Source organism: Meleagris gallopavo, chromosome 4 (genome assembly GCF_000146605.3).
Source record: "Meleagris gallopavo isolate NT-WF06-2002-E0010 breed Aviagen turkey brand Nicholas breeding stock chromosome 4, Turkey_5.1, whole genome shotgun sequence".
In the NCBI taxonomy this organism is placed as follows: Eukaryota; Metazoa; Chordata; class Aves; order Galliformes; family Phasianidae; genus Meleagris; species Meleagris gallopavo.
This window is the reverse complement of record NC_015014.2, coordinates 47806644-47825950: the sequence shown is the minus strand read 5'-3', so window position 1 is coordinate 47825950 and position 19307 is coordinate 47806644. Positions and strand designations below refer to the sequence as shown.

Below are 19307 nucleotides of genomic sequence, written 5' to 3'. Positions count from 1 at the left end.
AAACTACTATTCAGGTATTAGCTCACTCATTTTGCCATTTCAGATATGATTATAGAAAATCTGATGCATACTAGTCAAAAACAGCCTTATTTTACAGGCATGCTTTATTTCACTTAAACACTGCATTAATGGAAATTCACATTTGCACACTCTATGCACAGCAGTATCTGTAATACACAAGTTGCTATAACAAATGCAGATATTCAGGTCAAGTAAGATATATGCATCTTTTTGGAAGAATGTGGGTGGAGTTTTTCCTTTCTCTTCTTTTCTCTTCTTTTCTCTTCTTTTCTCTTCTTTTCTCTTCTTTTCTCCTCTTTTCTCCTCTTTTTTCATTTCTTATTTTCCCATTTTTAAGAAATAACATTAATTCTAACCTGCGGAACTTTTAAAATGTTTTTTAAATGTAAGACAAGAACATATTACACAGTTTTGTGCAACATATCTTGCCACGACTTTCAAGAAATACAATAAGAATAGTTTAAAGACTGTAAGTGACTTTTGTCCCTGATATACCTCAGTTTATTTTGAAAAAGACTGTAAATATTTAGTTTAAGAAAGAACAATGAAGGAAGTGTAAGGCATCATGCAGTAGGCAATAGCAAGGAAGTCAGGACTCAGTCTTTCCTGAGGGCCGCTGCTAAGAGATTGTCTCCTCAAATGAAACTGTTCTCTCAGTTTCAATAAAGAATTAAGCAATGGTAATTCTCTAAAATCATTTGCAGTAAGCAAAATATTAACACTAAATTATGTACTTTTTACTCTCAAATATTATTTTTCAAACACGTTAGGGATTATTACTAAACTGTTACAGGATAACAGGAGCAAAGTGTGACCAAAGTTACCATAGCACCATGTACCTTTATAAAAAACAAAGCTTTCTTCAATATGCAATTTGCATTTGTACACGATTACCAGTAGGATATCCCAGTGTACAGATCCTAATGCCACAGAATTCTGATTCATAATTTGCGTAAGACTTGGTTGGGTTGCATCAACTTGAAGATAAAATGACTTTTGAGTAAAATATTTTGCAATTAACTATCTTTCTGAAAAAATCTCACTGTTTTTAAGCTTCAGTTTTAACCAAATACCACATACTACTTGATTCTGAGAGCTTACCAATCATCTGAAGGAACACTATAGTCCTCAGGTTCAGGGCAATCGCTGCACATGAAGCAAGAGAGGAAAAGAGGAAGAGAAACAGGGATAGGAAAAAGAATCACAAAGGCTAAAAAAAAAATTGGATTATGTATAAAAGAGAAAGCAGTTAATGAAATTAAATGACTAAAAAACGGTAAAGCTATCTCAACTGAGTATTTTGCTGGTGCCTAGAAAATAATACTGCAAAAAATACGATGTTTCTCTTGAGGCTTTATAAAGCAAAAGCTATCATTTTCATTCAGCTGGGAGCACGTCTGTTTACTAACTTCTACCAGTTGAACAAATTACAATTTTTACTTTATATTTCGGTATACACTTGAACAATGTTTTGATTGTAAATGAAAGGTAAGTTTTAATTTTTGTTATGATAACAAAACTTATCTGAGTTCAAATATTCAAGAGCATAGCTAGCCATAGCACATCAGCATTTAGCCCTGTGATGACATGTTTGAATATATCACAATTAGCTGACATAACTGATGTAGAGTTGTGTGTGTGTGTACAAGTAGATATATGAAATATCAGGGTTAGAATTGCACTTTATTACAGCTCTTAATTAAATAAAAAAAACAAAACAACAACACAGTATGGTTAAGGATCAAAGTTTCTCAAAACAGAAAGTTGACATTAGAATCCTCAAAATTATCCAAATGATAAAGCCACACTTCTAGCTTAAGCTGTAAACTTAATCTCACAGACTCGCTTGGTCTCTGCCCACTTTCAGAGGTATCTAATTATCATCTTACTGATTAGACTAGGTCCAGCATCTCTCATACTGGGCAGCCATGCTGTCACTTATATTTTAAGTGCTTCTGCTCTATTCATTGCTCTAAAAAATTTATTTTAAGTAAGCCACCTTGGAAGTTTGAAGCCTTTGCAAACTCAGTTGAAGAATTTGGCTGCAACTATTGACAAATAAGTAATAAAATTCTTTGTTTATCTGGAGAGGTTTCTTAATAGCAACATCAATACCATGAGTTATGTAATTTAAACAATATTCATAAAAGCTATCTAGATTATGTGGTAAAGCACGGCAGTTCAAATTCTTGTTCATCTTCTGTTATCTACTGAAAAAGCATGTAAAATATGAAGCATGGACTAATAAGGAAGTCCATGCACTTTTGCAAATGTGAGCGCAGACTTTGCTTTTAAAAAAAATAAAAGAAACAAACACTGAACAGACACAGTAACAGAAAAAAAACAAGTATACTGAAGTTGTGTTATAGCAGTAAGGATAGCTATACTTTTGCTTGCAGAAAGAAGCATTCATGGTTCCTATTAACAGCATTTCATAGTCACGAACAAATCGATTCCTAGTTGCATCTACTGCTAGGCACAAAAGATAACCTTTATTATGGTGTTAATTTAACTGTATTCAAATATGCATAGGCAGAGGAAAGGCATACAAATAAACAAATAAGTATATAATAAAATACCTACCCATAAGCAACTCCTGCCACAGTACATTTTTTAAATTGCATGACGTTACATGTCAGAGTACCCGTTTTGTCAGAAAATATGTATTTGACCTAAATGAATGATGAAATCATTATGTATTAATTTTGGCAGTTACTTACATATCCAGTACAATTTTGGCTATAAAAACAATAAAGTAAATAAATTTTTACCACTTCCGCAGTGTTCAAAGCATCACAGAACAATCTGAGTTGGAACGAACTTTAAGGTCCTTCCAAGCTCCTGCTGTAGGCAGGGTTGCCACCCACCAGATCAGATTGCCCAGGGCCCTATCCAATCTGGCCTTGAAAGCCTCCAGGGATGGGGCATCCACAGCTTCTCTGGGCAGCCTATTAAAGTGCATCACCACTCTGAGTGAAGAATGTCTTCTGTATATCTAATCTAAATCTATCCTCTTTTAGTTTAAAGCCATTACCCCATGTCCTATCACTATACTCCCTGATAAAGAATCCTCCCCACCCTTTATGTACTGGAAGAATGCTACAGGGCCCAGATGTATCTGCAAAGTCAGACTTTCAGAAAACAAAGAGCACACAACTGAGCTCCTGTGAAAAGTGACTGCTTTTACAATATTAAGAGGGAACTCTAAAGCAAAATGCAGAATTTATCTCTATCAAAATAAAGAAAAACATGTAAAATAAAAAGACTAAGGAGCAGATGTTTTTAAAAATAAACTTTCACATATTTTTTTAATAATTTAGATTTTAAAACACTGACTTAGAGCCAGTAATCTTTTCTACCTGCCCAAGTTCCTCATTGAGATTGGAAGTACGAGCCATTGCAGCAGTATCAGTAGGTTCATAATGCATGTCTATGTCCTACAAAAAAAATGAAAGCATATGTTTCAAAATTATCTTTCCAGAACTTGTTATGAAAAGAAATCTGGTATGTAATCAGAAAAGAAAAAAAAACACAAAAGAACAGATTGAACATAAAAACAAGGGATCTACTTCTATTTATTTCAACATGGGAGCCACAGACACAATCAGATCACTTCCAAATATCTCCACAAGAAATTAGATTTTTCGTTTTAACATCAGAATCTGTAAAGACTAAGATTTCACAGAACACTGGAAGTAATCTGAGTACTAGCAAAACTGTTGAACCCATGCATCTAAAACAGATTTGTCAATAGATAGATACATTGTAATACTTAGCATGAAGCAAGTCTAACTATTCACATTGTTCTCACTTCTAAATACTATGATAAATATTCCTTAAGCTGAAGACAGAGATAAATTTAAGAGTGCACAAAAACTTTAGGATACATTGTTAAGTCGTTTTCTTCCTTCTCTCTCATCTTTAGTCCTGTCCTCCCGTTCCGTCCCCCCCCCACTTCCCCGAGAACAAACTCAAACAATAACAGTTCCATTTAAAATACAATAAAAATATGAAAACACTGTAAAGTATGGCAGTGTAGTGCTACAAATTGCAGATAACCAAATTCTCTACACTAATACCTTATGTACACACAGAAGGATAATGTTTAAGATAGAAAACATCCAGACTTCCCTATTAACATAAATGTATTTAAAGACAACAAATCCCTCATTATGAGAAATAGAGGGAACAGAAGTTACAACTATCTCCTTTGGGATTCGCTCCATAGACACTAGTTGCCAATCTGCACATTCAATGTAGGTTAGCCTTTACTGAATAGGGAACACAAAGGAACAAATTCCTCCCATTCTTTTATAATTTGCATAATAATTTTGCCATAGCACAAAAGAAATAAAAAATAGCTGACTACTCACAAAAATAATTAACTTTTACAATGAACTATGGTTTTGCTAATGAGTATTTTCTTTTATCTCTATCTGCCTGACCTCGCACAAATCTATTTTTTACATTTGACCAAGGAATCAGATTAAAGAGTTGACAATGGTATGAGTAACTTATATCTAGATAAAATTGAAAACCTGAAGGCATGATAAAAAAATCCCTTATGTGGCTTTAAGAAAAAAAACAAACAAAAAAAAACCACAAAGAAAACCCAAACCAATATTCGTCCGCCAAACAAAAACCCAACTGATAACCCCTTTTCTAATGGCAGAAAAAGAAACTGACCAAATGTTCTTTATACACTCTGCAAAATACTAATAGACAATGTTCCAAAACCTTTAAAATGCAGTGGCAAAAAAAAGAAAAAAGGCTAAATATAGGGAAAAAAAACAAACAAACATGGGGCTAAGCTCGGAAAGAACAAAAATGAAACAGTACAAAACTCCACTAGAATGCAAGCTACTTTCTTCTGATCATTCTGGCTGAAGCTCTGATGCCTCAGAATTAATGAGAAAGAACAAAGCACTGTAAAAAGGGCTACAAAAAGCTTGTATGAGTATAAAATGGTAAATAAAGCCACATATAAATTACCTTCTTGGGTCTCAGTAATAATAAACAGCACTCAAGTATTTACTATAAGAAAACAAATCTATATACAAACAAGCATTTAACTTAATTGTAAGCCACTTAGTTTTAGAAATTAATATTTATTATAGAAATATTTACCCAATTTATGAAATACGCTTGGATAAATTTAACAACTTCAAGTGTAACCAACAAACTGATTGGAATTAGATTATTGAAGAGAATGATAAAAGTCAAGAAGTTCAAACCAAAGTTGCTTGCTCCACCATCTGCCAAAAAAACAAAGCAAATCAGAAAATTTAAGACCATATTTAAAAGCAAGCGTATGTAGTGTATTCAGAACATTAATTGCTGATTTATAATTTTGTCTAAAAAGACACATAAGAAATTTATAAATTACTGCCTTAAAAACTGGATGCAACAGGAAAGGTTCCTTAAATAACATGAACCATCAGCAATTTAAGAGTACTGAGACTACATTCCTCAACAATGAATAACAAGACCAACGTGTTAGTCCATGTTAAGAAATACTCTTGTGTTAGCCGATATACGTTTATGACTAGGGCTTGGAAATGCATTATCTGGTTTTTAGCAGCGCCTACAGCCTGATATTAAGAGAGAAGAAAATAGACCAAGGGTCAGACACTCAGTTTCACAGTGGCTAAGATGTTTCAAATTGTGGCCTGTTGCAGAAGGCTGCCTTCCAGAAAATCAGCAGCTCTCCCAATTGAAAATCCTGGTGATCCTGTTCCAGTCTTTTTATTGTACACACTGTCCCTTTGCATTTCTACTGTATGCAATTCAGAAGTGCTTCAAAAACACATGCTGTTTCATTTTTTCTTTATGGCAAAAGAAAAAAAAGAATCCATCAATGTGCTCAGGGTCATCAATGCATGTGCTTTACAAACATCCTTCAGGCATATACAGGGCTGTGGGCCTATGGCATGTGGACCTGCTTGTTACAGTAAAATCCAAGTTTTGGATACTTTCGTTAATACCAATTCTAGCATCAAATGAAGTACAAATCTGAAAGATCATGGAGGTAACACTGTTATTCTAACTAATGGCAATCTAGATTAAATTAAGTTTGATACATATTGCTATGTTGTTAAAAATAAAAATTGTGCTAACAAAATTCCAAATAGCATTCCTCAGGACAGAAGAGATGGAACTCTACTGAGAATGCAATTAAATAAACAGCAAAATTCAATAAAGATAAAAAGGAATAAATTCTTACGTATTAGCAGCACCTTGATCAAGAACAATTCTAAAGGGCATAACTTAAAGAAACATCAGAAGTCCATTTAATCATGTGATGTATCAGGAAGTGGACTGATAAGGACAATCACTTGAAAATCCCATCAAATCTCAATGACCACTATTTCAATTTTCTTATTCTCAGGAATAAAAAATAAAAGCTTCAGAACTGCTTCCACAGACTTCCATAATTATTTATTTGACTACTACATTGGGCAGCTTTGTATTCAAGACTCGTTGGTGTCAGAAGAAGAAAATTTAGTTCTAGCCTGACTACCTAAGTAAAGAAGCTCTAAACCCTCTGTAAGAAATTCTGAAAACATCACTAACAGATCACAAAGTATATTTATGAAGACTTCCTTTAGATCTAGTTCCCTCATTGAGAATTGAATCCTGTCAATACATTGCATCCTGCTGGAAGACCTTCATTCCATTGCCTTTGTCAACTGAGAGTAGAGCTGTCCATATACTAGGTAAGAGGAGATCTCTGAGCCTGTTAATTTCAGGAGCAGCCTGCTTGGATCTGACACTGGCAGGCAGTATTTACTTAGATTCTTGAATAGTGTAACTATAAAGCTGCAGCATCATTTTCTGGGATAAGGGAGTTTAAAAATTTGGGGAAGAAACTGCAGCTTTACATCAGCAATTACTGACAATTGCTTCATTTTGGTATCAATGAATTTGACTATGTCAGCAGAATACAGCAAGTATTGGAATGAAAATGAAAAAAATACCAATAATGTAGTGATGTCAATTTTCTGAATGGCCTATTCAGTAAATGAAAGTTACTGCTAGAAGGATACATTTTTCAGCATTCAGGTGGCATCTGCTGAACAGCGTGTTAACAAATATTCTTCTGTAGGAATTGTTCCCTCTGTACTGTGTAAACTACATCCCTTCTATGAGCAAAGAAAAAAGGATAACATTGGCTGAGCACCTGGCAAGGCAAAGTCTGCTGTGTTCCTTCCCTCAGTTGCAGAGATGCAGAAGCTTCGACAACAAATCTTGCCTTTCTGAATTTAGCAACAACTCACATTGCAAAGAAAGGTAAAACTTAGACTAGCTGTGATAAACCTAGACTAACAACTTCAGTAAACAACCAGTAAACAAGGACTGATTGAAGGATGGCAATCATCCCCCTTTCCAAAAATGAAAGGATCAGGACAAGTGAACAGTAAAATAGTAATACATTACTTTACAGCTTACAATTTAGATCAAGATACCAATCTCTTTCAGTATGCCTTCGATTCCATACAGCTGAACCAATAGAGCAGATCAAAGACATGGCAATAAGGATGCAGAAAAGAATCAAAATCTGAATATTCGTAATTCGTTCCACATTAGACATTTTAAGAGGTGGACTTGTTGAATTCTGCAAAAGACAAAAAAACATAGTGGTCATTAAAAGATGTCCAGAGTTCTAATTTCCAAATTACAGGCTATTGAATTCTTTTCTAAATATTCTCCCAGGTATCATCATGATAAATGGCATAAATGTTTCACTCAAAGAAAAAGAAAGCAAGAAAAAAAAAAATTTAGACACCAACAGCTAACCATAAACATTTAAAACATGATTTAAATATATGTGCAAACATCCTATCAGAGCTATAGAAAGTTACTGGTAATTAATACAATCAAGTTTATTTTAAAATAACTGCTTTAAAGATCAGAAAAGCAATAAATGAGACATGCACAACCAAACTGAAAGCATTCTTTTTGTCGAACAAACACAATTCAGTTTTGATATTTCAAACACCACCAGGAAAATAACCTCATAGCTTAAGAATGGCTCTCCTCCCTCCTTATTTTGTAAAGCAAGTTTCACTCCATTTTCTGACAAGAATGCTTACCTTTGTACTTGAAAGAAAGCTCCACAAGAGGACAGTTTTAGGAGCAGTCAAAAATAAAAAAAGAGGAACAGGCAAACTATAACGATCCAACTTACTAATAAAACAGTTTTCAAAAACACAAGTTAAAAACAGAATCAAAAAACATGCTCACTAGTGGAAAACTACTCTTTCTAAGCAATCGATAACTGTCTAACAGCTCTAAAAGCAGTTATTTTCTTGAAGCCAAACCGATAAATATGCATTATTACTGACATTTCAACTATTATACTTAATCTAGTCATGTTTTCTTAAACTTTCTTTTTTTGCGTGTCCTATTACACAGACATATTAAAGATAACAAGGAAATTATAAGAAAATTTTTAAAAAATAAATGCAAGCGACAAACCTGCATAAGTTTTGTGTCATGTCCTGTATAGACAACTATCCCATGAACCCACTGAGTATTTCTCAACTGAGCTCCACGTAAAAGAATCTGGTCAGATCCCAATGGAACAGTACTAGAAGAAAGCATTTTTGATTTTAGCAACAGAACAGTTAATGTCAATGCAATAAGAATAATGCATAATCCATAAGAATAAATGCAAACAGCATTTGTTAAGACTTACTAGCTCATTTCTCCAAATTTAGATGATTATAGTAAATACACCAGAACCTCATTTTCAGTGTTAAAGTATTTGGTGTGCTGACTTAGAGAGAATCTGACACTTTAAAGCAAGTCAAATACGGAGCCCAAATATTTAACTTTACAATAGTATTACTTATCACTTAATTTTGATTATTAACATTAAATATATGGTACTACATAGTAAACACGCCGAAACCAAGAATGTTAATTTTCCCTTCAGATTACAAATTTTTATCTAATCCCACACTGAAACATGACAGCTCTTACAAAATTGATTTTTCCAAAGCAGTTATGTCTATTTAAATACTATCAGATTTGCCAATAGTGTCTTAGTGCTTGCCATTCTCGCTTAAATCTATCATCTCCACAGCTGCTGAAAATCAACATGTTAGGATAACACATAAGTTGCTTGATGATAGCAGTTATACCCTCTGATACATAAGCTATAAATAGCCTGAGCAAGCCATCATATTTAGTAATATTTCTGTCAGTTTCAGAAAGTTTCATGTATTATTTTCTCCTAAACCCTTATTTCCCCTTCTATCCTCTCATAAAAAAGCTTTTAAAGTGAAAAGACTGCAAGTAAAAAAGAAACAACACATTCTTCTTCCCCTAAAAATAACAGTAGCAATAGAATTTTTTTTTGAATAAGTTCACACAGAAACTAGGAAAAAAAAACCTGTTCTGAAAAAAAAATGTTTGAATATTTTTCCATACAAAATAGGCAAATAACAAATACCACATTGTTACTATAAATACTACAATACCACGACTTACAGTCTAGGATACTACCAAAAAACAGAAAAAAAAACCCTTAAAAATATACAACTACTGAAATTGACTTGAATTGTAGCATTTTCATTTTGTGGTAAAATAAGAAGAAAATTATTTTCTTTTCAAGTATGAAAGGAACTGAAGGGCTCTGAAGTAGCTAATAATGATTAAGAGGGACTCATTTTGTCATCAAATACTATTTCCTTTTTTTAAAATGCATTCCTTTCTCTAAAGCATTCAAAGTTATGAAACAAATTGTCATTTCAAGAGTAACCAGATCTTTCAAGACTATTAACAAGAATTTCACCTATAAAAATTAAAGTAATAGCCTTTTTGATAATATGCCTATGTTATCCACAGATAAACTGAAAACTTTTAAAGCTGTAGAACTTCTCTGAACGCCAAGACTTTCTGTCCCTTCTACTAACATGAAGAGGTAAAGGAACTCAAGTATGGCAGTACTAAAAACTTTGTACTCCTACTTGTACTCCTTGAAGTGTCAGATTGAGTTCTAAGACTCCTGCAACTTCTTAGCCCTCCTGCTTATTTCCCCTCTTAAAAAACTCTGATGAGTATGCAGTGAAGTCCCTTCTACTGCAGGAGCCATTGTTGTTTTTCCCCCACCCCTCCAAACAGCTCTCAAATGGCTATGGATACCCCTCCAACATGGAACAGGATTTTATCCTCAAGGGCCTGTTACTAAGAAGACTATTAAAACAGAATGGTGTTTGCAGCCTGTGGGAGTGGTCTCCAGCACTACTGCTGCACAGATGAAGATAAACAACAGAACAACAGGGGACAGACATAGAAAGTCCCCATCTGCTAGGTATCATGCTACTTTCAACATTGAGACCACACCCCATTCTGTAAAGTGCTATCATTGGATAGAGCACTCAAGTGTCTTGGCCTCAACCTTCTCAAAACTGCCCCAGCTCATCTGGTTCCTACTGTATACTGCACGACTAATGGTTTCTCACCAATATATGTTGCTTATATTCAGTGAAGAATGTTCTTAATGGGGAAATATCCCTGCAGCATACTACCCAGCCAAGGCTGTCACTGGCATATTAATTTCAAGGACATGTTTGAAACCTTACATAGCAAGGTGATTTTCTTTTTATTAAGTGTTTATTCACAATTTCCTCAAGAGTGTCTTCAGGAAAATGTTTACTTCAGGTCTGCACAGTAAATGTCTATTCTTGTAACTTGCCAATCTATTTTTCTTTGAGGTATTTATCTAATCATAACTTCAGATTTATCCAGGCAAAAGAACTTTTCTCCTTTCTCCAGCTAATAGTCTTTAGCTCCTAAAAATCATACACATTTATGAGCATAAAAAAAGAGCGGAACCTTTCACATACAGAGTTAACAGACTCAAACACTGAGGATACAATGAAAATATTTTTGACCTTAACAGAATCTACAGATCTTGGAAAAAAAAATTAGTTGTAGTGGAGTTCTACTTTCTTGAATATTAAAAATCCAAAAAGAACCATTGCCTTTTTACAGCCGCTCTCCCATGAAATGAAGAAGAAAGGACTGAAAAGACCACCCAGATACAACATTTACGGACCACAGCATTCTTGTACTCCAATGAATTATATAAAATGAAAGAAGAAATAAAAGGGAGAAGTGTCCATTACTCCTTTTCCTTTCCTTTTCCAAAAACGTCAAGATAGTGGATACAGTGAAAAATCTAATTGTGGGATCTTAAACAACTAGATAAATGCCAGTTAGGTTTGTGTTACAGATAACATGGGCAGAAAGAGAACTCATCTTTCATTTTTTTCTGGTTGGAAATTAAGTCAGGATCCAAAAAAAGTTACTTACCTGCAATTCTTTTTCACTGAAGGTAAGTATTATATTAGAACCACACTTTTGGAACTATCCTACTAAACAGCAAATATATGTAAATGTTCCCAGACTGAATTTCTCAAATGACAATTTGCTTGACCAGCAGATGGCATGCTCCTACACATTCTCGAGGCATACCAGCCATCACCACATTACTCAAATTTTAAAATTAAATAATTCAGTTAAGCAGAAAAGTGTTTTCTCCCTAGTCAGGGAGGAAGGATGGATGTGTGGATCTAGTATAACTATTACCTTCAGAGAAGAATTACAGGTAAATGTTTTTCTCTTCTTAACGACAAGTACAGTGGAATTATAATAGATCCACACTCTTGCGACTGAAAACTCCCGGAATGCATCTGTAAGAAACCAGTAAATAAAAATGGAATATAAAAGAGGTATTTAAGAATTAGTTAGTAGTATATATTATCAGTCTAGAAACACAAACATGGATAATACTGCATATGGAGAAATAAAAGCCTACCAAATAAAAAATAAATAAATAAAAATAATGTAAATCTTCAGGAACGAAGCACTAAACAATTCTCAATCTAATAATAAATTTAAAACTCCTAATATATCAAATTAGCTTTGAAACAGAAGACTCCAAATACCTATTGTGTAAACACTTAAAATTATTAAGAATTTAAGTAGTTTTATAAGCACATGCTGTAATTGCACTGAGGCTGTCCATTTTTAGAGAAACATACTTTCAGTAAGCTAAGGTATTAAATGTCTTTAGGCTACTTAATTAAGAGAGTTTGAAGTACACAGTAATGGATTTAGTTCCTCTAACTAAAACAAACAACAAGATAATAAAAGAGCAAACAAAACAAAAACCCTGCAAAAACAACAACAAAATCATACAAGAAATTTATTTTGTACAGATTCTATAATACATAATTAATAGACAAGGAATGAGATCTTTACAAAGTGAGTTACATACTAGCTACAAATCCCCAAACTATTAGAATTTGGTTCATACACCCTTCTATTATTAATAGCTATTGCTTTCTGAAGATCAGCTAGTATTATAACTCAATCTGCAGACATTAGAAGATTTTACAATTGTAATTTTCTGGAGAATAAAGACTAATAAAGAATATATTAAAAAAAACAAAAAAATTTTTTTAACCTCTCTAGACTATAGAATGAAGACCTTACAAATTATATTTGGAGTAGATTAACAACACGTACTTATTTACTACTGTACTTATGTACTTATTGAAGCTACCAAGATCTTTCTCCTTGGATTTACATACCCATGCCCATCCAGTCTGATGTTTCCAACAAAGTCATACAGATGTCGGTTTGGGCTCTCACACTCAATTCTGCCTGAAAGTCTCATCAAGCTTTCTATGTCCTTTATATCTGATGTTAGGGGCAAACCCTGTAAAAAAAAGTTTGTTATTTAAAACCACTTTCCAATTTACCATTCTGTGTATTTCAAATCTGACAGTGCAAGACATGAAAACCAGTATTCTTGTGGAAATAAAACAGGACCACTACATTTTACAGTGAGTAAAAGTCACTTTGGTATTGTAAAATATCACCAGCACTAGCAGCTTCTTTCTGCAGTGCTTTTGTCTCTATTATCCTCTAAAAATAAACATACCTGAACAACAAATCCATCCACTTGTTCACTCACAGGAAACCCGCTGAAGTGCAAGAAATAGCTTGAGGTTTAAACATTTATTCCCTCCATTTAACGCAGGGAACAAAAACATTTATGAGATAGCAATAACCCATGGCTTTTTATTCAAACTATTAAAATTTCACAGCCTTCTAAAAGGAGCACTTAAAATGTTTTATAAGCAATAATAAACTAAAAATAATATTGGAAATATTCTCAAAAATGAAATTCTTACCTGTCGAATTTTTAAGTTTGTCTCACCATCTAGGTTAGATGTTTCGATGTAGCACATAGCTTGTGGTTCACTATTAAGAAAAGAAAAATCCTTAATTTTATATTACAATGTCAAAATCAATGAATTTCCTTTAATTTTCTAATATCTGCTTAGGCAATCAGCTTTTTTTTTTTTTCTTTCTTTCCTTATCAAATGTTGAGAACTAAAATAATATACAGTCAAATCTGTGAAATTACCAACAGTACTTCACATTGTCAGAAAAGTTTGCCAGAAGTTACCTTCTCAGATGAAACTCTGCTAAAAATGCAGTATAATTTTATTATTAAGTTTTTACAAGAAATTATATGTAGGCTATAAACATAGTATAATTGTAGTGCTTTCTGCCACAGGCAGTGGTAGTTTGAATATGAAAGATTTTTCCAGTGTTCTCCTCCATTTATGTCCACATTATAGACTCTTTATGCAATTTAAAAACATTTTTTAAAAATGCAAATTTTTTCTAAGGTTTATTCAGAAAAATCACAGCTTTCATATTTTATCTCTTTGAGATACACTGATATATGGCTTATATTTTACACTTTTTTCAATACAATTTTTTTTATGTGTAAAACACAGCAGTGATTTTGTATCTTGTACAACACCTCTAGATTTGAATAATGCACAACCATCATGGAGGTGTTAACTAGGCAAACAGAAAGAAGGATAAAATGACTTTTCTGCAAACAGAACAAGAGGTAAAACAGGTCAAGATTTCTGAGTAACTCCACTCAGCTTCCATCTTCTGCATATGAGGACAGAGTACTTACTATTAATATCTGTGATAAATTAAGATCCTGGAAAGGACCAGTAGAGCCATAAAATAAACAAACAAACAAACCAACCAAAAAACCCCACAACTTACAACTTAGAAGAATTAATACTTACTCTCTACACCACTTTGAAGCTAATATTTCTCCTTCTTTCTAGCATGGAATTCAAGAGTCAAGAGCTTTTTTTAAGTTTTTCTTAATACAACAATAGCTGTTGGTATTTATTCTGCAATCATTCTCAAAACTACAGAGGTCACCGTAGCACATTTTTGTGAAGCAAAAACATTAAAATGTACTAAATTATTGTCATAAATTCTTCTCAGGAGAGTATTTTCTTAGCAAACTTTTCTAAAAATGTAAATAACTTCTGCCTAGACTGTTTGGCTGGAATCACCTGTGTAAAACACTACTACAATCCTAGCATTCTAATTAGTTAATAGTAAAAAAAAAAAACAAACCCAAACAATATTTTTGTGAAGCACTTTTAAGAAAGACTAGGGCAGCAAAGACATTTCCAGTGAAACACATGCTCAATTGTAATTACTTTAGCAGATAAGCAGTGACCTCCAAAGTAAATGAATTACAGCTGGATCAAGGCAGGCCCATTGATTTAGTGAAAAAAAAAAAAAAAAAAAAAAAGTTCAGTAACAGTGCAGACAATAGCATAAAGCTGACATGTCTAGGAAACATGCATTTTGTCACAGTACACAAGAACAGTGCTGCTTTTGCCACTGCATGCAGCAGAGAATGTGCAACATTCAAATTTGTGCAGAGGGTCCTCTACCAGTCCTACCAATAATAATCCATATTCTTCACTGACAGAATGAGTTGATGTTTTACTCTGTGTTTATTTAATGGCAACTTTGCTAATAAGATTTCACGAGGATAGTGTAAAATCTAAAAGGTCTGGAACAAGTTCTTGCTTGTTGGAACATTATCATCTATTTACACTTTAAAGGATCTGCACTTACATCAACTGTACCTTTTCTAATTTTATAAGTGCATGGGTTTTTGCTCAAGAAAAATGAATGGCAAAGCAAACACTATCAACACATAAGCATTCTTTATACTTGGTATATGAGGACCCACATACACATATCCTGTGCAACTGGTTTATTCTAACCTTGACGACAGACTGATGAGATCAGCTGGGAGATGTTCCCCATTGGTCACTTTCACTACTTCCCCTACTGCCACCTACACATCCCAGTTTGAAAATGATTAGAACAGAAATATAAGTGATAGGGGAAAAAAACAAAACAAAAAAGAAAACAAATGGACAAAGACAAAAAGACAGAGTTTGAAATTATTATACAAACAATATATGTTAATTAAAATGTCTGATGACATTTTTTTCAAAATCTATTTTTATCAGGTCAGAAATAAAAGAATTAAAATATTTCCATTTCTATTCAAGTGGATCATTTTACTTTAAGGCACCAATTTTAGGCTGGCATTAAACAGAAAGCATAGAATCTCAACTGACAAAAGATTCTAACCACTCCATAAACTGTTTAAAAGCAAAACTAAACCAAATCACAACAAAAGATTATCCAGCAACATATCTGAGAAGCTGAGTGAAAAGAACATGCTAAAAATGATTTTGTGTTTTCTGTTTTTGTTTTATAATCTTCAATTTCCAAGTAACGTGCAAGAAAAAACACATTTTAAGTCTTGTAGGACTGTTATTTCCACTGTAAGAGACAGCATAATCTTAATTATTTTAGGAAACTGTAACTCTCCAGAAATCACCTTGTAAAAAAAAAGAAATAACATTTGTTTGAAATAAAATCAGGTCTGTAGACTTGCATCACTTTTAAAGCCATCAATTGTAATTGGCCATCAGTAAACAGCTGGAAAGCAAAACTGTTAAAACAGTCTTCCTGGGAAATGTGTCACCATGTGAAGACAAGAATTGGAGGAGACTACACTCTGGTGTGCAAGCAGAATTAGAGGTAATGTAGTGGCACAAGGCTCTCTACAGGAGGGCTGCAACAGGCCCCTAGTAACTCAAGAAAGTTGTTTTAGCTGGAAAAAATAACAGAACTGGATCCAGAATAGCAATCAGAATTCACCTCAGGATTCACTTTTGCATGTTTGATCCTAGAAGAAAACCCAACAGGAAAATTCAAGGTGAATAACAGTCATAGAAGGGACAGCGTATTCTGACAAGAGGGGGGCAAAGTGATGTGAAGCTGAGGTAAGTCCTGACAAGTCCAGTAGCAGCTAACTATTATTTCAACTTATTAACACATGATGTAAGATTGTTGTTGAGGGACAAGGCTTGGAAAGAAGTATTTGTGGGCAGATGGCAGTCTTCTATGAGTAAAACAACACCGCAGAACACTGCAACATGAATGTCCTCCAGATTAAAGAGGGCAAAACAGTGAAGAAATCTAGAAAGAGAGACAAATTCAGGAGCTTAGTCAGGAGGACTACAAAAAAGGTGCTCTGAGATGATGTAATGTATTTTACAAGACACTGGAGTTTGCATGAAAGAAGCTATTAGCAGGCCAAAACGTTGTTGCTGCATGGTATGCCATATGTGAAGATCTTGGTGGTGTGGCACCAACAAAACTTACAAATGCTTCTCAAAGTGCAGAAGTAATACATTATTAATTCCGAAGATACTGAATAGAAAAGCATCTGAAGTTACAATAAACATTCAGATTGAACAAGGGCAGACTTTACAGAAGAGAATTTACAGAATTATCCGGCAACTATTTGACATTTGATAATTTAACAGAAATGTTTTCAAAACTACTACACTTAATTTTGAGATATAATGGAAAATGGCATAAACACATGCTAGTATGCACCACAATCTGTCACTGAAATGCATAGGATCCTAATCCTATTAATTGTATGCATGAGTACATTTGTTCAGTTCAGTGGACTTGTAGAGGGCTTATGCCTAACCTGTAATCGTACCTTACAATAATACTTTCACTTGTACCAGAAAAAAAATGGCTGTAATTGCATAGTAATCATACAGCAATTAATCAAACTGCAATTGAACATGTTTAAATAATCTTAATTTAAAGCTCACAAACAAAAAACCAGCAAAACAAATTCTTAGAATATACTGACCTGATCAAATAGATGTTGAAAAATGTTCATCTTCCACATAGTAAGATGTGGATTTCTTAAATAAGACTGTCCAAGGAAATGATGATAAACAATCTCTGATTGTCCATACAAAAACAATTACAGCATTACATGCTATGAAGTCTTGCTTTCAGGGCTGAAATTATTCAAAATATATTTTATAGAATTAAGTGAATGTTCAGCTCAAAGACAACGCCAGTTTGACAGGCCACATGCTATGTTCATGGTTTTTTCCCCAATTTAGCTATCAAATATCAATTAAACCACATTTCTGTTGTCTGCAATATACCAATTTTAATTTATTTATAGGATGCAATTTGTTATCTACATACCAAAAAGTCAACCAGGTAAAATACAGCAGTCGATGTCCAAATTTTAGGCAGATAATCAGCCTCTTTTAAATTAGTATGTGATTTTTTCATAGTTTATTTTCTCAGGGGTAAATAAAATGCCAGTATTGTTTGAAAACAGTTATTGACACAATTTAATGAAACACTGTCTGAAATGACAAAATCCCAAATGAACAAAAGATTACATTTAAGAGTGGTGGCATTTTTGTTTATTCCTTATTTCCTTGGAGCAATCACAAACAAATAAATAAATAAATAAATGCAGGGTAGAGAAACCAGCCTCTACACTATAAGCATCAGTGGGCATCTCTACCTTGATGAGAGCAGTACAGTGTCAGCAGGTATATACTCTTTGCCTTTTATTATAACTATATCTCCAACATCTACCTGAAAGAAAACTGGGAATTGGTTAATGGTCTCAAACAAAATATGTTATCCCTTTGTTTTAAGCACAGTAAATATTTACCTTGCTGAATTTCCTAGAAACACTGGTAGGAATGTAGTACTTAAAGCCCTTGAATTCTTTGGAGATCTCTTTAATAGGCCTAATTCTGACGTTGGATATGCATTCTTTACTTTTGCTAGTTATCGTAATAAATATTTTATTAGAACACTGAAGTTGAATTGAGGAAGAAATTAATCTCCCTGGGGTCATATTTCTGTTGCATCATGCTGAAGTTCTGGTTTCTGCAAAGATTTCATCAGAATTGTAACCTGAATCTTGCCTCCAAATTATTGATGATGAAATTTTACTCAAGTTTTCAGGTGTGGAATCCAATAGACGTAAGAGATAAGATGGAAAGCACAACATTTACTCCTTAAAAGTTACCTCTAGTAGTCCCCTCCTCTAATTAAGGTTCTTATGCTTTAAGCCAAGTAATTCTGCAGACATAGCAAGTAATTAGCTTCCAGAAGGAAGCTTCTTCCTTGGCACTCCAAATAATACTAAGGAACTGTACAGCTTTCCATATGTGAAATTTCCCCAGTTAACCATATGAATTAGGTGATTTTTAACTGAACTTAAGGGCTGTCATCTAATAGTAGTTTTGGCTGACTCACACCATCAAAACTGACTTGACTGAAAAATACATTCTAAGAGACAAATGCAACAAGCATTTAAAATAAAATATAATAGATGACACATTTCCCAACATACCGGTTAATTCTTTTCAATGATACAGATTTGGAGAAATAAAGCAAGTATTAGATGTGTATTATGCTTTACAAGTCACCACAAAAATATAAATACACACCTTTTCCCAGTGGACAATCTCCCATGCACCATTTCGTAGTACTGAAAAAAAGAAAAAAAGAAGAATTCTTCATTTTGCACACTCTAACTGCAGTATACAAGTTTGTGTTAGTTTCCTTATGAAAAGCCATTCAGATGGAGCACATTTACAGAAAATTTTAAAGTATATCTTGTTTCTGTAAATTTCAGTCAAGCAGCTAAATTATACAATGCATAGAAACTTATTATAAAATGAATAAGAAAATTCAACAGGGTTTGCTCATTCAGATACAGATTGCACAATAATGTGTGGTTTTCTAAATAAGTTAGTAATTGGAATGAGAAATTTCAAAGTAAAAAACATGATGGGGAAAATATCAATTCAGTAACATTTTTTCTCATTTTAAATAATGTCATTCTTACAAAAAAAGTCACCAACAGGCTTCTCAGGATCTAGCTGTCCAGACTATTGGCATGTCACAAAACAAATTAATATTGCAAGCACACTCTACTACTCCAGTTTTAGTACTTTAAAGTTCTTTAAAGTTCAGTAATACTTGTTACTATACTACAAAAA

The 19307-nt window shown here is 33.5% G+C and overlaps 1 protein-coding gene across 1 annotated transcript in view; it reads right to left on the bottom strand.

The window, feature by feature from the left end:
- Positions 1 to 19307, bottom strand: part of ATP8A1 (ATPase phospholipid transporting 8A1) — a 95231-nt gene that overhangs the window by 56338 nt on the left and 19586 nt on the right. Inside the window, exons 6-15 of the mRNA XM_031553281.1 lie at positions 18753 to 18793; positions 15165 to 15238; positions 13233 to 13302; positions 12627 to 12754; positions 8500 to 8611; positions 7471 to 7636; positions 5149 to 5276; positions 3381 to 3458; positions 2605 to 2693; positions 1123 to 1167 (exon numbers count right to left, since the gene is read on the bottom strand). Of these exons, the coding sequence (XP_031409141.1) occupies positions 1123 to 1167; positions 2605 to 2693; positions 3381 to 3458; positions 5149 to 5276; positions 7471 to 7636; positions 8500 to 8611; positions 12627 to 12754; positions 13233 to 13302; positions 15165 to 15238; positions 18753 to 18793 (931 nt within the window). The remainder of the gene's footprint in view (positions 1 to 1122; positions 1168 to 2604; positions 2694 to 3380; positions 3459 to 5148; positions 5277 to 7470; positions 7637 to 8499; positions 8612 to 12626; positions 12755 to 13232; positions 13303 to 15164; positions 15239 to 18752; positions 18794 to 19307) is intronic.